We start from the raw sequence: 23,717 nt of genomic DNA, 5'->3' as shown, positions 1-23,717 counted from the left end.
ATTTCTACTATTTTGTCCTCCAGTTCACTCTTCTGTCCTTCTGTATCATCTAATCTACTGTTGATTCCTTCTAGTGTATTTTTTATTTCAGTTACTGTATTCTTCAGTTCTTCAGTTCTTCTTTATATTTTTTAACTCTTTGTTAAACTTCTCACTGTATTCGTCCATTCTTTTCCTGTTTTCATTGAGTATCTTTATGAGCATCACCTTGAACTCTATCAGGTAGAAGGCTTATCTACTCTTTGCTTAGTTCTTCTTCCAGGATTTTGTCTTGTTCCTTTGTCTGGAACATAGTCCTCTTTCTCCTCATTTTGCCTAATTCTCTGTGTTTACTTCCATATATTAAACAGGTCAGGGCCTCCCTGGTGGCGCGGTGGCTGAGAGTCTGCCTGCCGATGCAGGGGATACGGGTTCGTGCCCCGGTCTGGGAGGATCCCATATGCCGCGGAGCGGCTGGGCCCGTGAGCCATGGCCGCTGAGTCTGCGCGTCCGGAGCCTGTGCTCCGCAGCGGGAGAGGCCACAACAGTGAGAGGCCCGCGTACGGAAAAAAAAAAAAAAAAAAAAAAAAAACAGGTCAGTTACAGTTCCCCATCTTGGAGAAGTGGCCTTATGTATGAGACATCCTGTGGCACCTAGTAGCACACTCCCCTCTGGTCACCGGAACAATATGCTCTAGGGATTTCCCCCTATGTGAGCTATGTGAGCCCTTCTTTTGTGGCAGGGCTGGCTACTGCAGGCACACTGGTAGGTGGGGCTGGCACCTGGTCCAGCTGGCTGCTAGGCCCTGACACATGCAGTGGCTGCCAGCCCACTGGTGGGCAAGAATGGGTCCCAGTACGGCTGACAGCAGATCCCCAGGGGGTCCTGGGACTGGTGGTGACCTGCTGGTGGGCAGAACTGGGTCCTAGGGTGGCTGGCTACCAGGCTTGGGAGCACCCGGGGATGATGCTGGCCTGATGGTGGGTGGGACAAGTCCAGTAAGGCTGGCTGCATAGCCCAGGGGGTCCTGGGGCTGGTGCCAACCCACTGTTGGGCAGGTCCAGGTCCCAGAAAAGCTGCCTGTGCAGCCTGGGGCTCTTAGTGCTGGTGCTGGCCCACTGGTGAGCAGGGCCAGGCTCTAGGGGTGTCAGGGCTGGTGCAGGCCTGCTGGTGGGTGGGGCCAGGTCCTGGGCCCAGTGGTGGAGGGAGCTGGGTCCCAGTGTGGCAGCTGCTCAGCCTGAACCGGTCCTGGGACTGGTGATGACTGGCTGGTGGGTGGTAAGCCCCTGGTGCTCATAGGCTAGAGGGAGGACTCCAAAATGGCACTTGCCAGCACCGGCGTCCTCGCAGTCAAACAAGCTCCCCAAAATGGCTGCCACCAGTGACTGTTTTCCCTAGGGGAGTCACAGATGCCTCCTGCCTCTCTGGGAGGCTCTCCAAAACCAGCAAGTGGGTCTGACTCAGGCTTCTTTCCAATTACTGTCTCTGTAATGGGTCTTGGAGTGTGTGAGGTTTTTTGGTGTGCTCTCTAAGAGGACAGTCTCTGTTTCCTACAGCCCTCTGGCTCTCCTGTATGCAAGCCCTGCTGGCCTTCAAAGTCAGACATTCTGGGTGCTCATCTTCCCAGCGCAGGAACCCCAGGCTGGGGAGGAGCCAGATATGGGGCTCAGACCCCTCACAGCTTGGGGAGAACTGCTGCAGTTGTGAATATTCTTCCATTTGTGGGTCACCTATCCAGGGATATGAGCCTTGACTACCATGTCTCTGCCCCTCCTACCCATCTTGTTGTGGTTCCTTCTTTACATCTTTAGTTGTGGTTATAACTGCTATTTTCTGTTAGTCTTCACCTCATTCTCAAAGATAGTTGCTCTGTAAACAGGTCTGTCCATGGGAGGAAGTGAGTTCATAGCTGTACTACTCTACCACTTTGGCTACTCCCCCATGAATGGTTTAAATTAAATAGGATGTAGGGGGAACCCAAAATGTAATAAGAGTAACACATGAACCTTGTTATTATAAACGAGAAATATAATTATTACAAATGAGAAACATAATGAAAGGAGTGGGGGAGGTGGGAACCAACCTAAGAAACTTTGGAAAACAGTACTTTGACTATATATGCTAAGGCTAAAGATTTAAAAAACTATATACAAATGTTAGTCTCTAGTTAGTAAATTTGTTTTTTACAGAGGTATGGGTTAACAATTCTGAAACTACTTCATGTTATAGTAGGATTGAGCAAATAAATAAACATACTGTAGACAGTGACAGCCAGGATTCTCATTACTAGAGAAAGGAGTTACAAGTAAGGAAAAAAGAAGGTATGAATGAAACTTGTAGTGTTGGACTGGAGATGAATCATGGCTTTAAACAGACAGATATAGAATAAATACTATTATGTGTATGTGTGCATGAATATTCATACATAAATGTCATATTTCTATCCATCAAGAGGGCCCAGAAGCAATGACACCCCAGTGGGAATGAGTACACCTAGCACTCAAATCTTTGTTTCTAAATATATTCTCCAGTAAAAGAAAGCAGGATTCCTTAGAGGAACAGTTTGCTTCCACAGCTGGGGCAAGAAAAATACAAGATGCACCTACAGTATCTCATGGTGTCAGAAAATTAAAAAGTGCTCAAAAAGTGATAGGGACATGCTGAAAAGACACAGAAGCCCACTTGAAGAGCCCTTGATGGCCAAATCTGGGACAATTAGAGCAGCAAAATAATAATAGCATTGGATTATAACCCTAGAATAAAATAAGTATCCATGACTCCATACTTACATAAATAAATTAATAGAAGAAAAAGATCTTTCTCACAGTAGAATTCCAATTAACAATTGAATAAGAAATGATGGAAACAGAAAATCATCATTAGACTAAAACACAATAGAAATAATTGTTGCAGGCAAGAATCACTGATGGATGCTAAAGTAAGTGGGCAGAAGTATAATAAGACAGATTAGTTGAATGTCTCAATCTCCCCACAAAATATTTATTAATTACAAAGGGGAAAATTGTAATTCTGCCATGGAGAAAACTGGACACCTAATCAAGTGACCAAGGTTATTATCATCAGTAAAAAGATACATATACCTCCTAATATGGTACATTGTGAAGGGCCCAACATTGTTTTGAAGGCATTTTTGCCAAAAACATAAAACCTTCAATCTAATCTTGAGAAAATACCAGACACACCCACATTAGGGATATTCTACAAAATAACCAGATAGTCTCTTCAAAAGTGTCAAGGACACAAAAGACAAGGAATGCCCAAAGAACTGTAACAGATTGGAGGAGACTAAGGAGACACAGTAAACAAAATTAAACGTGGAATCCTGATGGGATGCTGATGGGATCCTGTCATACTTACATGTAAGATGCTGGCATTAGAGGAAGCTGGGTAAAGAGCACATGGAAACTCTGTACTAATTTTGCAATGATTTTGTAAGTCTAAAATTATTTCAAAATACAAAGGTTTTTTAAAAAAGGAATATGTATTTGTAAAAGAGTAAGAAATATATATTGGTCTCTGCACCCTAGATCCTGCTAATACTTAGTCTTTGACCCTGGTACTTGACACAGAGCTCCTAAAATTTGTAATTCCCTCAGTTATAGGAATATCTGACACAGAGCTCCTAAATCTCTTGGAATTTCCTGGGTGACAGAAGCATCTTTTGTTCTAATGAGTTGACTCTTGGTGGACTCCTAGAAGGGGGCTGGTCACCAGAAAGACAAAGCAATGATGAGAAGTTTGGAACTTTCAGGCCCACCTCCCACTCTCTGGCAAGCAGAGAGGGTACGAAAATGGAGTTAATAATCAATTATGCCTATGCGATGAACCCTCCATAAAAATCCCCAAATAACAGGGTTCAGAGAACTTCTGGGTTGGTGAATATATCTATGTGCCAGGAGAGTGACACACCCCCAACTCCACAGGACAAGAGCTCTGATGCTCAGGACTCTTCCAGACCTCACCTTATGTATCTCTTCATCTGGTTGTTCATCTGTACCCTTCATTACATCCTTTATAATAAACCAGTAAACGTGTTTCCCTGAGTTCTGTGAATCATTTGAGCAAATTATCAAACCCAAGGAGGGGGTCATGGGAACCCCAATTTATAGCCAATCCATCAGAGTACAAGTTGACAACCTGGGACTTAAGACTGGAACCTGAAGTTGAAGCAGTCTTGTGGGATTGAGCCCTTAATTTATATGATCTGATATTAACTCCAAGTAGATAGTGTCAGAACTATATTAAATTGTAGGATACCCAGCTGGTGTTGGAGAATCAGCCAGTGTGGGAAAACCCCACACATCTGGTATCAGAAGTGTTTTGAGTGTGTAGTAGTGTGAGAGTAAAGGAAAACACAGGAGGTTTTCCTAAACAAATTGCTTGTGTTTGCATCAAGAAACACCAGAAGGACACACAAGAAACTAATAAGAATGGTTAATCATAGATACAGGAGAGGAAAAAGACAAATGAGAGTGAGATATCTCAATGTTTGTCATCATTTTGACTTTTGAACCACAATCCAAAAAATTAAGTTTTTATGTTTAAAAAAAATAATTATGGCTTAAAACCCATACACGGTCAAAATATAAAACTGTTTGATGATTTTGAGAAAGTATCTGCTAGGTAACAATACCAAAACTTATCAGTGAGCTAACAAATTCTCTAATGCATACCATGCAAAATGAAAGCAACTGGACTGCAATATCACAAAATATATGTATCTGTGCAAAATTCACATCTAAACTGAATTTAGATAACCATGTACTTTAGCCTGTGGCATGAAAAAAGTGGCAATAAATCTGAAACAAGAAAGGATGTTCTGATATTCAAAAACAGGATCCAACTTCTTGGACACCAGTAGGACTGATTTTTAGACCAAATAAGAAAAAGTGTTAACTTTTAGATTTGACCTATTTTCTTATAATACGTAACATTCCTCTCACATGGGTCAAAGCACTAGGCCAAATCTAAACTATTCTTCTTGACACCCTGGAGAGTAACAGACCCTTAACTCTGATCTTAGTCCTTACTGTATAGCCCTCCAATCCCTTCCCATGACTACTCCACTGTCATATACTCCTTGTCTCCTCTTGGCCAAATAGGGCTCCTTCCCTCTATGATCTGTTTATTCTAAACCAAAGGCTTCCAAGCTGGGTTCTGCACCCATCAGAAGTACATCTGGGGCCATGGAGGGGAATGATAAAAGTATCAAGGAGAAGGCTAAGTAGACAAGCCTTTGGGCTCACTACCCCTAGTTACTCAGAGCAACTCCATTTTTAGTTATTTTATATACTGGTGTTTTGCATAAGCTTTTATTATTTGGGAAAAAAAGTAGGTGGGGAAAGGGGTTCTACTGCTATAAAAACAAACTGAAAACACCTACCTAAACTAAATATTAAACTACTACATATAAAAAAAAATAAACTACTACATATGAACTAACAAAGTGGAAATATACTGGGCAAAGACCAAACAAAAAAGTGACCTGGGAATTCAGGTTCACCCTGGAAGTAGCCTAAAATTAAGAGGGCTCCCTAAAGAACTTCTGAAAAAGACTGTCACTCTAGGACCTACATGAATCCAAACACTGAAGCTGGATCAGATATACTCCATCTCCAAGGATAAAGGAGCAAAATATTGTCTATCATGTACTCACTCAAGTGTGTTTACTTCTCTGTATGTAGTAAGCCCAGTATCAGACATAATGGTTCAAAATTAATACTACTTTCTGCCTCACCTTCCGATCATCAGGTACCAGATCCTGAAGCACCTTTCTCTTAGGCCACTCCTTGGCCAGTTCAGCAGAGGCCAGCTCCTGCAGGTGGTATACAGCTATCTTGGCAGAACGCCTCTGAACTCGGCCCCCACTCTTTGGCTCCAAGTTCATGTCCTTCAAGCACTCTGGCTGTCCTGACTCTGGAAAGAAGGATATCTGCAAGAATAAGACACAGTAAAACACAGGCCTGAGAAATGGCTTCCATCAGATCCAGTGATTAAAGGCTGTCCTTCCTGCTCTCAATATTGAAAGAGCTATTTAAAAAAAAAAAAAGGAAGAAAAGAAAGCTACTTACTAGCTTGCTAACCACTAGTATAAAGCTCTACCATCTTAATGCATATTTTACTGGTAAAAAGCTTCTTAGCAGGATAAAATCTGTTATGTTGGAATAAGTGAAAGTGGTTAAAAGTCAAGATATACCCATATACAAAGAAATAAACATCAACCCATATACAAAAATTAATTCAAAATGGATCATAGCCATAAATGTAAACCATAAAAGTATAAAAATTCTAGAAGAAACCTAGGGAGAACATTTTGTGATCCTGGGCATGATGGTTTTTTGATGTGTCAACTTGGCGAGGCTACCGTCATCACTTAATCAACCAAACATTAATCTAGATGCTGATGTGAAGGTATTCTTATAAATCTAATATATGTCCATAATCAGTTGACTTTAAGTAGGAGAGGTGTGACAGAAAAAAGAGGCAGGAGACATTTCAAGCATGAGAGAGACTCAATACTGTTGCTGACTCGAAGATAAATGGACCGTGAGCCAGGGACTGCAGGTAGCCTTTAGAAGTTGAGCACATCTCCCAGCAAACACGGAAGTGAGGTCCTATGCCTGAATGGAACTGAATTCTTGAACCATCTTAAAGAGCCCGGAAACAGATCCTCTCCTCGAGCCTCCACAAAGGAATAGCCCTACCGACACTTTGATTCCAGTCTTGTGAAGCTCTACACAGGGGAACCAGCTGAGCCATACTGTAACCTGGACTTCTGGCCTAATAAACTGTGAGCTAATACAGTTGTGTTATTTAAGCCGTTAATTTTATGGTGATTGTTATAATGCAGCAAAAGAAAATTATACACTGGATTGGGCAAAGATATCTTAGATACAACAACAAAAGCATTATCCATAAAAGGAAAAAAAAAGATAAACTGAACTTTATGAAAATTAAGAATTCTGCCCTTTGAAAAACACTATAAAAAATGCAAAGACAAGCTACAGACTGGGAGAAAATATCTGCAAAACATGTATCTGCTAAAACACTCGTGTCCAGGGACTTCCCTGTTGGTCCAGTGGTTAAGACTCTGCGCTCCCAATGCAAGGGGAACGGGTTTGATCCCCAGTCGGGGAATTCAGATGCTGCATTCCGCACAGCACAGAAAAAAATAATAATAATAAATAAATAAATAAATAAAAGATATGGGAACATATGTATATGTATAACTGATTAACTTTGTTATAAAGCAGAAACTAACACACCACTGTAAAGCAATTATACTCCAATAAAGATGTAAAAAAAAAAGACTTGTGTCCGGAATATATAAAAAACCCAAAATATATTTAAAACGTTAATAGCAAGACAACAAAAACTGCAACAATAAAATGAACACAGGATTTCAACAGACACTTCACTAAAGAAGAAACTTCATTAAAGACTGACATTGCCAATAAGCAGATGAAAAGATGGTCAATATCATTAGTCATTAGGGAAATGCAAATTTAAACTGCAGTAAAATACTGCTACATACCTATTAGAATGGATTTAAAAAATGAACATGACAAGGGCAAGCTGATAAAGACACAAAGCTCCTGGAATTCTCATACTTTGCTGGTGAGAATGAAAAATGGCACAGCCGCTTAGGAAAACAGTTTGGCAGTTTCTTACCAAGTTAAACATACACTTATCATATGACCTAACAATCCTATTCCTAAGTATTTACCCAAGAGAAATTAAAATTTATTTTCACACAAAAACCTTTATATGTAAATGTTTATAGCAGCTTATTCAAAACTGCCCCAAACTAGAAATGACTCAAATGCTCTTCAACTGGTGAATGGATAAATTGTGAAATATCCATACAGTGGAATCTTAGACAGAAACAAAAAGGAATAAACTAATGATCCATGCAACACATGGATGAATCACAAATGTATTATGCTAAGAGAAAGAAGCCAGAGTCAAGAGGGTATATACTGTATGATTCCATTTATATGACATTCCAAAGAAGGCAAAACTATAGGGACAGGAAATAGATCAGTGGTTGCCAGGGGCTGGGGGTGGGAAGAACAACCGACTACAAAGGGACACAAAAGAATCTGGGGGGCATGATCAAACTGTTCTATATCTTGATCATGGTGGTAATTACATGACTGTATGTTTTTGTCGAAACTCTTATAACTGTATACTAAAAAGAGTGAATATTAACTACCATATGTAAGTTATATCTTGAAACTTAACGCTAAAAAAAAAAAAAACGAGGTGGGGGAGCCTAGAAATGTAATCAGGAAAAAAAAAAGTCAAGACAAACAAATTGGAATAGAGGGATCGGCTGGATAGAATCCTGCAAAATTTCTCACTTAGGGAGAATGCCTTAAGCTTTAAAAATATAGTAATGAGTTTACTTCTGCCCAGACTATACAATGAACTTTGATTTCTTTAACCTAATAATGATCAAACAGCAGACAGGAGAGCACAAAAGAACAAGAAAGAGAGAGAACAAAAACATTCATATTAAAAGGGACTACAAATGAGGAACCAAGGATGCAGGAAAGATGCAGGGGCAAGCAGTCACCGCAGAACAGATCCCCAAACAGGGTCTGGAAAGCAATCAGTACTCACAGGCCCGTGCTCTGACCTCAGGTGATACGCAAGTCCAGCCTTCGATCTATATGGCTTTCCACAGTGGTGACATTTCAGGGTCATCTTCTCCAGCTCTGCAGCCCCTTTGCCACATTTTCTGACATGATACAGATATCCCATGATGCTGGTGAAGCTACTAGAGCAACTCTGAACCAAGGAGAGAGGCCTGTATTATAATCTTACATATTTTTATATGATTTCTAAACTTCTAAACAGCCACATCATACAAACAGACGCTCTGATATCACTAGACCCTCTCCAGCATTTCCCATTCGCACAACCCTTCCTTGTCCCTGGCCCAACTGCTGTCCTATCTACTACCAAGTATGATATTCAATCAACTTAGCAATCAGTAAACTAGAACTGTATATCTCGTCTGTGTCACAGCTTCCTCCTTGGTCTATGATCCAACTCCACCCCAATATCAAACAGCCAGCAATATCAAAGTTCCTCACATGAGGTTACTACAATCCTCTTTATCACACTAAAGAAGGGATGACCAAGAAACTCCTTCAAACAAAGGGAAAAGGGAGAACAAATTTCTGGAGATGAGAAAGAAAATAAAGAACTGTTAATGAGTTCAGGAGACCCTGAAAAACAGAAGTCACTCTTATGCTAGAAGATGACACAAAACCAGGTCTGTAAGGGAGAAGTAGCAGACATGGAAGTGAATAACAGAAAGACATTGACCTGAGACTCCAGGCAGAAGGAGTTGCTGTCTTTGGGCTCTTACCTCACGCATGCACCTCAGCTTTCCCAGTCTCTTGAGAACTGTTCGGAGACGTTCCCTTTCACTTGGCTCATCTATTTCATCTCCAGCCTTCAAGATGGGCTAGAAAGCAAGAGAAGCAAACAGGCAAATGACTCATGGACAAGACAGACACAGAAAAAAAATTCTAACATAGGAGAATCAAGGACTGGGCTAGTACCTCAGCTGATGCCCATGAAGTCTAAGTTATCTGACTCCTGGCTTTCTCCATCTTCTCCTCAACAGTGAAGTGAATGTAAAGGAACTAAGAGTTCAAAGCCTCTACCTCCCAGGATATGAACTTTGGGCTAACCTAAACACAAATACCTATGTATTATCCACATTTCATTGTGTGTAACTCTTCTATCTAAAGGGCCTTCTTACTTAACACCCCATGAAGTCCCAGAGCCTTAGCCATCTCCACTGATTTATCTACACTCGTCCAAGTAAAGGCATCCAAATACCACATAGGCTCACACAGCACAGAACACACTCTTACCAAGCTATTATGATTTGCCATGACATGATACTTCATCCCTGCCAGTGAACGAAGTTGTTTCCCACAATGATGACAAGTGAACATTTCCTACAAGGAAAAAACACTGCTCAGGGCCAGGCTGTTCAACAGAGAAAGAGAATGTCACAAAGTCCTATTCAACTGCTCTGGTCTGTATCTCCTTTATTTCCCAAATTCTATAATAGTCAATGAATCTCAAAATCCCAAAAGCTCATTGTCATGTCCTCAAGGGCAAAGAGGTAAAGGCTACTCATTTTCAAAATAATAAGAACTACCATTTACTGAGTGCCAGTATTTGCCAAGTAATGGGGTAGGCACTTAGCATGTAATATTTCTTTTTTATCCTCTCATGGACGACACAAGGTAGTAACTATCTCTACTTTATAAATGAGAAAACTGAGGTCCACACATAAAAAGCTAAATGACACAACTAGTAAGTACCTGAATGAAGATTCAAACCCAAGTCTGTCAGACTCCAGAGTCTATGTTTTCTCTATGACACAATGCTGCCTCTTCTCCACAATAATCAGCATATCCAACACAGTGCCAGAGGTTTAAAGTTTGGGTCAAAAGTCATAACAGTTATGAAATGCCACAAAATATCTAACCTGTTTGCAGTTTTCCATGTGTTTCTTTAAGCCCTCTATGGTCTTTCTCCCCACTGCCTGGCAGGTAGGACAGGAGACACTGCCTTTATCCACAATTTCTAAGTACCACTGCTCCTCTAAACTGCCTACAAAGGAGAGAAAGGAACACTTACAATTTGCAGTATGCTCCAGAAACAAAAAGCACAATCCCAGATTTTAGGAAAAGTATCATAAAGTGGCTTTTCCTCTTCCTGGGGGAAAGACTCTTGCTATATATAACTTCTAGAAATAATTTTTTCCAGACAGTGAAGAGTTTCTGAAACTCCTACTCAATTCCCCATGATCAAAACCATCCAACAACCACTCCAAAGCCCAGTGGCTTAAAGAAATGAGCAATAATTTTTTCCCAGTTTTACTGACGTATAACTGTCAATGGGTAATATTTTTCATAGTAGCATATAAGAATGGGATACTGAGATATATAACCATCAGTTTGCTAAGCGTTTCCTATGTGCCTGAGGCTTTGTTAAATGTTTTTATCCCATTTAATTTTTCATAACAATTCGGACTGCCTTTATTATTCCTATTTAGAGACAAGGAAACTGAAGTTTGCAGAAATTAAGAGGCAGGTCAAAAAATTAATGAAGAGCCAAAACTTGAACAAACATGACTGACCTCCAAAGCCATGCGCTTAATAAGTGCCTCCCTAAAAAAATGCTTTGGTACATCATTCCTTTACCAACAACAACAAAAAAGACAGAATGAGAGAACTAGATCTCACAAAGCTTCCGACAGAAAGCATACCTGCTGCATAAGCTGGTGGTTCCTTCCGAATACGACGAGCCTGGGCTTTGGGATTAGGCTGAGTTTTAGGCCGTTGCTTCCTCCCTGACGCAAGACAGAAACTTGAAGCCCAACACATCACCTTTGCTGACCCCTCTCTAGCACCAAAATCTCTTTCCTCCTCTTCTCAACACCCTAGGCCCCACTCCCTCAACCAAATGACTCCCTTAAGTCATGACAGAAGAAAACGGTAAAATAAGGCAGGATGGGGGGACTTCCCTGGTGGTCCAGTGGTGAAGACTCCGTGTTCCCAATGCAAGGGGCCCGGGTTCAATCGCTGGTCAGGGAACTAAGATCCCACATACCGCAACTAAGCCTACACGCTGCAACTAGAGAGCCCGCGCACTACAACTACTGAGCCCGCGAGCTCTAGAGCCCGCGAGCCTCAACCAGAGAAGCCCGTGCGCCACAACTAGAGAGCCCACACGCCACAACTAGAGAAGCCCGTGCGCCGCAACAAAGATCCAGCGCAGCCAAAAATTAAAAAAAAAAAAAAAAAAAAAGGGCAGGATGGAGGCCATTCCTTGCCAAAAAATTCAAAGGGCTCAAAAGTGCTTAAGGGCCAAAATCTAAGGTCCCTCTCCCTTTCACCTTCAGAGAATAAAGCCCAGGCACGCAGTGAAAAAGAATTAGCAAAGTTACTCCCTTACCATAAAGCTTATGCTTCTTCTGAGGAAATTCTCGATAGTCTTCATCTTCTTCCTGTCTGGGTTTCCTTTTTCCTTTGGCTGATACTCCACCTGACCCTGAAATAACATAGGAAAACAAAACAAAATCTCAGTATGGTTTATATGAGAACATCTACGCCCCCCTTCAAATCATCGATCACAATACCACCAAAGAGAAAGATTATCAGCAAGCACGGGTCTTACAGAAGTGTTTGGAACATTTTTAGGGAAGTTGGTATAACTTTTCATTAACTGACTCAACCTCCCCTTTTCCTTTTGTGCTGGTCTCCATCCCAAGTGATCAACTGTTCCCTATGAAAAATAAGATCCTTCAGGCAGTGTGATTTGTTTGATCCTGATTTGAGGCTAACTGTTCAAGATAAAGGGCTACTAAGAACCCTTCAGACTATAACCACTAATAAATTCCACTTAGAATAATCCTTACACTAGCCCCTAAACCCTCAACAGAGGATCAAACTAGAACAACAGGAAAGAAAGTTCAATTCGTATGAAGAGCAAAGGCTATACCATATCACCTAGAGGAGTAAGATCAGCAGAATTTCACTCAGTGAAACAGAGGGACACTTCATGAAGCTAAGAGTATATGACAGCCTAACTCCTTAAAAAAAATTTCAGGGGACTTCCCTGGCGGTCCACTGGTTAGGACTTGGCGCTTTCACTGCCATGGCCCAGGTTCAATCCCTGGTTGGGGAACTAAGATCCCACAAGCCGAGTGGCACGGCCAAAAACAATAAACATAAAAATTCAACCACTAATAAGGAACACATATGTGGTACTTAATATTTTAAGAGCCATTTACAACAGCTACCTCAAATATAACTTGAGAGAGTTCCCTGTCTTTGGAATAAGATACTGATACTGATACCTTCAACACGGGAAGTAGCAGCTGGCTTGATCCTTCTCATCTTCATCCAGTAGGTAGACTTTCGGAAGGAGGCTGGAAAATCACTCACCGGTTCACACGAAGAAGCAGATGACGAGCCGCTTAAGGAGTCATCATGAGGGATAGTGTACTGGAAACTATTATCCTTTATGGAGCACTGGGTCCTGCTACTAACATGACACAAAGATAAATACCACAAAGGAGGGTCTGGAGTAAAGTTTCTATTACTTATATTACATCATAAGAAGATAACCAAGTTGGTTACCTGTGCAAAAAACAAAGAAGCCTGATAATAAAAACAATTTAGATTGTAATTTTCTAACAATTAAAATAGTTGACCTAGTACAATACATATAATGATTATTATACTTCACTATAATCAGAAAGCATAAGCAGTCCACATAAATGATCATTCGATAGCCCAAGTAGGCATTCCTTCCTAAATCCATCAATGAAAAGAAAGTAGTGAAATAGGGTGTTCCATGACCCTTCAGAAGATCCCCTGGATCTGTAAGCAGGTATGTCCAGGCCTCCCTATTTCTCTGGCAGAGGGACAGTAACCACTACACCTTGATGTCAGGGCACCCTCTCTTGCTTAGGCTTGATACATAGCTAAAGGAAGGGTGCTATCTTGTCTGAGTTAAGCGGGCCAGAAGTCTGGTATATGGCTGGATCCAAATTTCTAAATCTAAGACCAGTCAGTATGTAGTCAACAAACATCACTGAGTAGTGACAAAGTGTCTTCTAGATGGCTCAAAGTGTGGTAGAGCAGCAGTTCTCAAAGTGTAGTCCAAGGATCTCTGAGACATTCCTCTTCCAGCTAACTTAACTGTGTGAGGCCTGCCTTAGATTTATGGTTTAGAAATGTCACTCTGGAGGCTGTATGAAAGATGACCCATGGAGGATGAGTGAAAGAAAGGAGAAGAGTTAGCAGCTTATTGCAATAGTATGGATAAGAGATGATGAAAGCTTGAACTTGAACTAAGGTTTCGTAGTAGAGATGATAAACTGACATATTCAAGACAACACTTTAGAGGTACAGTTGGTAACAATTACACATAGAGGCTTGTGGTAGCAGGTAGTTGGAAGTAACAAAGGTGACCATTCTTAGGAATAAATAAAAGTAAAATGTGATAGATGCCTGCTAAGGAATATTATGTAGCTGTTAGAAGCAATAAACCATTTCTACACATCTAGAGATATGAACGTAACTAAAAACCATACTGTTCAATAAAAAAAAAACAGAACAAGATGTACAGTACAATGTCAATTCAGTAAATTAAAAACAATTACACAAGTAAACAGCACTAGCTATTTTATAAGGACTCACAAATATTTAAGGACAAATATCAAACTTGTTAGTATGATTGTCTCTGGGAGGAAGGGGATGGATGTGGGGATAGGGAAAACAAAAAATAACAGGGACTTACAAAGTCAGTATGCTACAAAAAGGGAAAAATGATTCTCAGCTCTGTACATGAGGTCCAATATTACAAGTTTAATACAGAGATGTCCTGGTTCCGGTACAGTGGCATACACCCACTACGGCCCGTTCCTCTTGCTGATTACAACTAAAAACTCTGGACCTCAAAAAGTAAACAAAAGCAGGTGGATTGTGGAGAAGAGTTAAAACTGGGAGAAGTGAGCCACATGGGGTATGTTTCCCAGTTTTTTTTTCTCTCACACGCAGCTTTGCAACACGGGTGGCCCCCACTCACAGAACAGCATGGGCAGCCTAAATTCTCATAGAAACTCCATCTTTCTGGCCTTATAAACCAGGAAAAGGGGTCTCTATAGACTAGAGAATGTGGGGGAATCATGGAGAAGAGACAGGCAAAGAAGGTGACCTCATATTTCTGTGTACAAATCCACACAAATCACAGCTTAGCCTGAGCTATGTATGTGTGGAGCATACCCAAACCAGCTTAGCAAAGACTTTGAAAGTGAAAGAAGATTTAAACAAACTACACAAGTCTCAGCCTAACCCCTGAGCTACTACTGTGAGACAGATCCAAACCAATGTCTCAAAAGCTTGGAGAACTGAAACAAGCTTCGAAAAACTAACCCCTGAGCTCTAAACCATCATAGAAAAGACTCAAAAGCATGGAACTTCAGTTCCACTGAACCAATGCCTTCAGAAAGTACGACAGAATTTATGATCTGAACCTAAACAGGTTACCTGCTAAAATAAAAACAGCAACAATCCCCAGAAGATCCTAAAAAGACCCACGGTCTACACAAATAACATTCACAATCTTGAGAATAAATTCCAAAATTACGCAATTCACAAAGAACCAGGAAAATGTGAGCAATTCTCAAAGGACAGATGATAAACAGATGTTGGAAGATGATGCAGATATTGGAACTATCAAAGCCTTTAAAGCAGCTATTATAACTATGCTCCATGCTAGAAAGGAAAACACTGGAAATGAAGGAAAATGTAGGGATTATCAGCAGAAAAATAGAAATCATAAAAAAGAACAAATTAATTTTAAAACTGAAAAGTAACAAATAAAATAAAAACTCACTGATGGGCTAGTAATAGAATGGAGATGGCAGAGGAAAGAATCTATGAACTTGAAGACAGATCAATAGAAATTATCCAATCTGAAGAACAATGAGGACAAAAGACTGAAAAACAGTCAACAGAGCCCCAACAACCTGTGGTGTCAATATCAAAAGATCTAACTTAAGCATAGTTGTAATCCAAGAAGAAGAGGAAAGAGAGATTGAGGAAAAGTTTTTGAAAAAAATAATGGTGGAAAAATCCCCCATATTTAATGAAAAACATAAATTTACAGATTTAAGGAGCTCAACGAACACTCAATAGAAAAACACACCTAGATATATCTTAATGAAACTGTTTAAAACTGAAGAGGTTTTAAAAATCCAGAAAGCAGCTAGGAAAAAAGCACATATTACATACAGAGAACAGTGATTCAAATGATTGGGAATTTCTCAACAGAAACCAAGACAGCACAACATCTTTAAAATCCTGAGAGAAAAGATTTATCAATCCAAAATTCCATATTCAGTGAAAATAGCCTTTAGGAATATTTCTTCAGATGAAGAAAAACTAAGAAAATGTGTTGTCAGCAGACTGCTCTATGAAAAATGCTAAGGGAAATAATTCCAGCTGAAGGAAAAATGACACCAGGGAGAAATCTGGATTTTTAAGAATGAAGAAAGAGCACGAGAAATGGCAAACAGCCAGGTAAATATTAAAAACTCTTTAAAGCAAAATTTTAGCATTCTCTGGTAAGGTTTTCAATAAATGTAGATGTAATATGTATGACAGCTATAAGTTAATGGTCAGCAGGTAGGGGGTTAAAGGAATCTATATGGTCTAAGGCTTCTATATGTAAGCAACGTGGTAGTATTTTAACTCTAAGTAGATGATGAAAGGGAAGGTATATATTGTAATTCCTAGAGCAACCACTACCAAACCTCCCCCTCAAAGGAAAAAAAAGGGTGGGGGGGAGCAGGAGAGCGAGCCAAAATCAAACAGATAAATTAAAATGGCACACTAAACATTTCAATAATCCAAAAGAACGTACAGAGGAAAAACAGAGTAGAGAGAACAAATAATTACATGGTAGACCTCAATCCAATCATGCAAAAAGTAATGTAAATGTTTATGGTCTACATACTCCAGTTACAAGTCAGAGACTGAGAGAGTAAATAAAAAAGCAATATCCTAGTGTATGCTGCCTACAGAGGCACACTTTAAATATACAGACATATGTAGATTGGAAGTAAAAAGATGAAAAAATTATACCATGCCATCAGCAAACACAAGAAGCCTGGAGTGGCCATTTCAATATCAGATAAAATAGACTTCAAGACAGAGTATTACCAGAGATAAAAAGGGACACTTCATAATAATTAAAATGACAAATCATCAGGAAGACATAATTACTCACTGCATGTGTCTAACAATAGAGGCTCAAAGCACACAAAGCAGAACTGATAGAAAAAGAAAAGTAGACAATTCCACAATCTTACCAGAAATTTTAAGTCCTCCTCCTCTTAGGAACTGACAGACTAGACAAAAATTGAGTAAACACACAGAAGATCTGAACTACACTATTAGCCACCTTGCTGTAGTTGACATTTATAGAACACTACATCCAACACTACGGGATATACTTTCTTTTCAAGAGCACACTGTGCATTCACAAGATAGATCGTATACTGGGCTATAAACTTTAAACTTAAAAAGATGAAAATCATACATGTGTTCTCTGACCACATCAGAATTAAATTAGAAATCAAGAATAGCAAGGTATCTAAAATAAAAAAAAATAAATCTGGCAATTAAAGAATCCAATTCTAAATAATTCATGGGTCAAAAATGAAATCACAGGGCCTCCCTGGTGGCGCAGTGGTTGAGAGTCCGCCTGCCGATGCAGGGGATACGGGTTCGTGCCCCGGTCTGGGAGGATCCCATGTGCCGCGGAGCGGCTGGGCCCGTGGGCCGTGGGCGCTGGGCCTGCGCGTCCGGAGCCTGTGCTCCGCAACGGGGGAGGCCGCAGCAGTGAGAGGCCCGCATACCGCAAAAAGAAAAAAAAAAAAAAAAAAATGAAATCACAAAGGAAATTCAAAAATATTTTAAGTGAATAACAACAAAAATATACATATCAAAATTGGTGGGATGCAACTAAAGCAGTACTTAGAAGGAAACTTAAAGCTGTAAATGCTTATGTTAGAAAAGAAGATCTAAAATCAATGAGTTAAGATTTCATCTTAAGGTACCTTAAAAAGAAGAGCAAAGCAAGCCCAAAGAAACAGAAGGAACAACATAATAAAAAGGAGAAATTCACAAATTAGGAAACAGACTTTACAGAAAATCTGGTTCTTTGAAAAGATCACAAAATTGACAACACTGTGGCTAGACTGATCAAGAAAAAAAGATACCAAAGATACCACAAATAACCAATGTCAGAAATGAAAGAGGGGTTATTATTATACATCATACAGACATTAAAATAATGAGAATACTTCGAAAAACTTTATGCCAAAAAAACTGACAAATTAAGATGAACACATTTCTTAAAAAATACAACTTACCAAACTGACATAAGAAGAAACTGGAGGCATAAAGATCAGAAGGAAAAAAGTAAAACTGCCCCTACTTGCAGATTTTTTTAACAGATTTTATTCAGTTTGTTTACAAAGATCATCTCAGAAAATATATGAAATAATTACTAGAATTAAAAATGAATTGAGGGGGGCTTCCCTGGTGGCGCAGTGGTTGAGAATCTGCCTGCTAATGCAGGGGACACGGGTTCGAGCCCTGGTCTGGGAAGATCCCACATGCCGCGGAGCAACTGGGCCCGTGAGCCACATCTACTGAGCCTGCGCGTCTGGAGCCTGTGCTCCGCAACAAGAGAGGCTGAGATAGTGAGAGCCCCGCGCACCGCGATGAAGAGTGGCTTCCACTTGCCACAACTAGAGAAAGCCCTCGCACAGAAACAAAGGCCCAACACAGCAAAAATAAATTAATTAATAAACTCCTACCCCCAACATCTTAAAAAAAAAAAATGAATTGAGGGACTTCCCTGGTGGTGCAGTGGTTAAGAGTCTGCGTGCCAGTGCAGGGGACACAGGTTCAATCCCTGGTGCAGGAAGATCCCACATGCCACGGAGCAACTAAGCCCGTGCGCTACAACTACCGAGCCTGTGCTCTAGAGCCCACAAGCCACAACTACTGAGCTCACGTGCCACAACTACTGAAGCCTGCGTGCCCTAGAGCCGGCGCTCCGCAACAAGAGAAGCCACCACAATGAGAAGCCCACACACCACAATGAAGAGTAGCCCCCGCTCGCCGCAACCAGAGAAAGCCCGAGCGCAGCAATGAAGACCCAACACAGCCCAAAAATAAATTAATTAATTTATTAATTTTTTAAAAACGAATTTAGCACGTGACAGGATACAAGGCTAAAATACAAAAATCAATTGTGGGACTTCCCTGGTGGCGCAGTGGTCAAGACTCCGCCCTCCCAATGCAGGGGGCCCGGGTTTGACCCCTGGTCAGGGAACTAGATCCCACGTGCATGCTGCAACTAAGAGTTCACATGACACAACTAAGGAGCCCACCGGCTGCAACTAACGAGCCCATGTGCTGCAACTAAGGAGCCGGTGAACCGCAACAAAGGAGCTCGCCTGCAGCAACTAAGACCCAGCACAACCAAATAAATAAATGAAATATTTTTTTTAAAAGTGTATTCTTAGCTACTAGCAACAAGCAACTAGAAGATGAACTTATAAAAATAATAGCATTTACAGTAACAAAAAACACAGGAACCTAGGAACAAATCTAGGAACCTAGAAACAAATCTAACAAAAGCCATTCAAGAATTTTACAATGAAAACTACAACACACTGGTGAGAGAAATTGAAGAAGACCTAAATAAATGGAAAAACATAACATGCTCATAAATCAGAAAATTCAATATTGTTAAAATGGCAATTCTCCCTAAATCCACCTATAGATTCAATACATACACCAATCAATACTCCAGCATGCTTCTTTTTATAGAAATAACAAACTGATTGTAGAATTTATATCAAAAGGCCAAGGAAAAAAAAAGAGGCCAAGAAAATAAAATAGCTGAAACAATCTTGAAAAAAACAACAAAGTTAGATGACTTACCTTACCTGATTTCAGGACTTACTCTAATGCTACAGTATCAAAACAGTTTAGTACTGGCAAAAAGACAGACATACACATTGATGGAAGAGAATAATGAAAGTCCAGAAACAGACCCACACCTATACATGTTCAACTGATTTTTAACAAAGATGCCAAGGCAACTGAACAGGGAAAGGAGAGTCTTTTCAACAACTGGATATACACATGGAAAGACATTAATATTGACCCTTATAACACACCATACACAAAAACTAACTCTAAATGAGCCATAGACCTGAATGTAAAACCTATAAAACTTCTGGAAGAAAGCAAAGGAAAAAATCTCTGCAATTAGGGATGGCAAAGTTTTCTTAAATAGAATACAAATAGCATGAAACATAAAAGGAAAAAATGATAAGATTTTTATTATTTTTAATGATAAATTTAAAACTTTGGCTCTTCAAAAGACACCATTAAGAAAATGAAATGCAAACCACTGAAGAGGAAATATTCAAGACACATGTAACAAAAGAACTGTGTTCAGAAAATATTTTTTTTAATTAAATTATACAATTTAATGGTGAGACAAAACACAATTTGTTTTCTTTTTGGGTGGCAAAAGACATCAACACACTTGACAAAAAAAGATACAGGAATGGCCAAGAAGCACATGAACAGATGTTTTACAGCATTATTCATCAGGAAACTGCTCATTAAAACCACAATGAAACACAATTATACACCCATTAAATTAGCTAAAATTAAGAGACTTACTCTCCTACATTGCTGGTAGGAATGTAAAGTAATACCGCCAATTTGGAAGACTGACAATTTCTTAAAAAGTTAAACATACTCCTGACATAGGACCCGATCAACCTTAGATGGTAAATTCCATCTTAATAAATAAATACTGTGTTAAGTATTTATCAAAAGAAACAAAAATATTTTTCCACACAGAGACTTGTCCATGAATGTTCACAGCAGTTTTACTGTAATACCTCCACACTGAGAATAACCCAAATGTCCCTCAAGATAGATGGCTAAACAAACTATGTTATATCCATAATGGAATTCTGTTTAGCAACGTTCTTCATTCAAAATCATTATTCTGAGTGAAAGAAATCATGCAAAAAGAGGACACAATGTCTGATTTCATTTATAGAAAATCCTAGAACATGCAAACCACTGTACAGTGACAGAAAACAGGTCAGGGGGTGTCTGGGGACAGGAATGGAGGGAGGAATGAATTGCAAAGGGACGTGAAAAAACTTTTGGGAGAGATGAATATGTTATCTTGATGGTGGTGACAGTTTCATGGGTACTTACATATGTCAAAGATGAAGATACTGTATACATATAGCTATATATGTATACGATATACTTATTGTATAAATATATGCAGTCTATTGTACTTCAATTATACCTCAATGAAGGTCTAAAAAAAAATTTTAGTGGGAACTGGCAGTCCTCTAGGGCCAAAACCCACCATCCTAAACAATGGGAACAATCTCTACTAGAAAGACTTGATAGTACCCACAGGCCATTAAGAGTCAAGTCCCATCTGACTCCTCTTAGGAAACTGTCCTCAAAGAAATTTCTTTGCTGTCAATGTAGGACTCGGATATACTGACCTCCCTGCTCATGAATAAGCACGAGTATAGTGGAAAAAAATCAACAGTTTTAACATCTTGGGGATTAAGTCAACGTGGATAGGGAATCCCTCCCTCCAGCTCTCTTTTATTTTTAAAGGACTCAACAAAAACAATTCTCAAGTATTTTACACTACCTATCAACTCAGGGTATTTGATTATTTGGTAAAAACCACATTGGGCTTCCCTGGTGGCGCAGTGGTTGAGAGTCCGCCTGCCGGGGCAGGGGACACAGGTTCGTGCCCCGGTCCGGGAAGATCCCACATGCCGCGGAGCGGCTGGGCCCGTGAGCCATGGCCGCTGAGCCTGCGCGTCCGGAGCCTGTGCTCCGCAACGGGAGAAGCCACAGCAGTGAGAGGCCCGCGTACCGCAAAAAACAAAACAAAACAAAACAAAAAAACAGATGAATCTCAAACTTCTCTTTCCAGAAATATGACAAGAAAAAGCTTTTGGCTCATACAGTAACTATCATAATTGTAGTGACTTTAAAATAACCTGGTGTGTGTGGTACTGTCTTTCAGTCTCGGCTTCTGATTACAAAGATGAGAAGTTGAACCTATTTTCAACTCCTTTCTGATCTACCAAGAATTTTTAAGAGCCCCTAGTTCACTCCCTAGGTGCACATATTTAGATTTCATTAGGAAAGTATTTGACGTTCACCTCAGGACCCTTTGCAGCCTTTTTTTATTCCACCCAACCCTTAAATACTGATGTTTTCCACGGTTTCATCTTCTACTCTCTTCTAGTCTCATTTCTCATGGAGGATTCTCAAACTTCACAATGTCCCTAGGAGTCCAGTTAAAAATAAGGATTCTGGGGCTTCCCTGGTGGCGCTGAGAGTCCGCCTGCCGATGCAGGGAACACGGGTTCGTGCCCCGGTCCGGGAAGATCCCACATGCCGCGGAGCGGCTCGGCCCGTGAGCCATGGCCGCTGAGCCTGCGTGTCCTGAGCCTGTGCTCCGCAACGGGAGAGGCCACAACAGTGAGAGGCCCGCGTGCCGCAAAAAAATAAAATAAAATAAGGATTCTGATGCCCTAACCCCAATGATTCTGATTCTGATTAATAGGTCAGGGCCCATTAATCTTCACATTTCTGAACAATTACCCACTTGCTATTCCATTAAATCCTTTTACCCATTCACATTCTGTTCTTTCTTCTGAAAAACAAAAACAAAAAACAAAAAAAACAAAACAAAACCCTTTTCCTTCTGGCTAACTGTATTATTCCTTGACTTTCAAGTCTGTTTAGGAGTGATTGGCTCTGGCAACCCTTCCCTTCCAAATATCACTCCCCTTCCCCAAAGGCTATACTAAATTCCTGTTTAAAAACATTTCATTACACTGTATTGTGCGGATCTCCTTGCCTACATAGGTTAGGCTGTTAGTTGTGTGTTTTTCATGTCTGTGTATCTAACCTACCACAGAGCTGGCACAAAGCAGATATTTAGTAAATACTGTATACGTGACTTAATCCCTTCCAATGAGTATCTCATTAACCAGAACCTTTTTGTATTAACAGATATGGAAAAGCTTAGCACATTCAGTAAACAATATAATAAACCAGTCTTGAAGCCAAGTAGTTTGAAATATAAGCATTTCTTACAGTCACTTTTATCAGTCCTTCCCAAGTTCATCAATGTATTCATGAGTACATATTTGATGTCTAAAGAAATGCAGGGCTATACTGAGTCACACATTCCATTTTTATTATAATTCGTACTTTTTTTTTTTGCAAGCGAACTTTTCCTCCTCCACACTAGGATTAGACCTGCACTGTCTAATCAGGTGGCCACTAGTCACAGGTGGCTATTTAAGTTAATTAAAATACAATTTAAAATTCAGCTCCTCATTGACGTAAGCCACATTTCAAGCGCTCAGCAGTCATACGTGGCTAGTGGCTACAGTACTGGACAGTGCGGATACACAACATTTTCATCATCACGGGAAGTTCTATTGGACAGCGCTGGCGACACAATTATAAATGGATCGCACAAAACCTCACTTACTTCTTAGCTCCCACGATCCTCGTGCTCCTCTGCTGCTTAAAGGATGTGGGTCCCGGGGTCTAGCAAATTGCAAGCACATGAGTAAATGCTAGGGGCCTCTGAACCTTGACCACAAAAAGACGAATCCCCCTGTGCCAAGCAATGAAGCTCTCCCGGGGCTACTCCCTCAAACGGAAGAAGGCAAGACTTTTTACGAAAAATGTGCCGCCCTATCTTCCTACGGGGTCGAGGCAGGTGACAACACTAGAGCCTTCATCTCCCCCATTCTCAAAGCCCTGTCCTAGAAAGAGGCTCTAAAAGGGAGACAGAAAGCGAGGACAACGGATATGGGAGGCATTGGGGATGTAAAAGGACTAGAGACTAACGGCAATCTGACGAGGAACTGAGTCCAAGGGGGTGGGGATCGGGCAGCAGAAGTGGGGGGAAAAACGAGGGGGCTGGTATATCTGACCTAGAAGGGTGGGGCCTGCGATGGGCTCTGATAAAACCAACTCTGAGCAGGGGACAAAAGCGA

At 40.5% G+C, this 23,717-nt stretch overlaps 1 protein-coding gene across 4 annotated transcripts in view; it reads right to left on the bottom strand.

The window, feature by feature from the left end:
- ZNF512 (zinc finger protein 512) overlaps nucleotides 1-23,717 on the bottom strand; it is a 35,249-nt gene that overhangs the window by 11,347 nt on the left and 185 nt on the right. The window contains exons 2-10 of one of the 4 annotated variants that reach the window (XM_082642574.1): nucleotides 23,204-23,262; nucleotides 12,897-13,084; nucleotides 11,993-12,088; nucleotides 11,304-11,387; nucleotides 10,521-10,645; nucleotides 9,895-9,981; nucleotides 9,381-9,479; nucleotides 8,627-8,794; nucleotides 5,739-5,933 (exon numbers count right to left, since the gene is read on the bottom strand). In XM_082642574.1, the coding sequence (XP_082498700.1) occupies nucleotides 5,739-5,933; nucleotides 8,627-8,794; nucleotides 9,381-9,479; nucleotides 9,895-9,981; nucleotides 10,521-10,645; nucleotides 11,304-11,387; nucleotides 11,993-12,088; nucleotides 12,897-13,084; nucleotides 23,204-23,262 (1,101 nt within the window). The remainder of the gene's footprint in view (nucleotides 1-5,738; nucleotides 5,934-8,626; nucleotides 8,795-9,380; nucleotides 9,480-9,894; nucleotides 9,982-10,520; nucleotides 10,646-11,303; nucleotides 11,388-11,992; nucleotides 12,089-12,896; nucleotides 13,085-23,203; nucleotides 23,263-23,717) is intronic. The other 3 variants (XM_082642571.1, XM_082642572.1, XM_082642573.1) reach the window with 3 other exon arrangements.

This window comes from Mesoplodon mirus, assembly GCF_964341445.2.
Source record: "Mesoplodon mirus genome assembly, chromosome: 14".
NCBI lineage: Eukaryota > Metazoa > Chordata > Mammalia > Artiodactyla > Ziphiidae > Mesoplodon > Mesoplodon mirus.
This window is presented reverse-complemented; position numbering and strand designations above follow the sequence as displayed.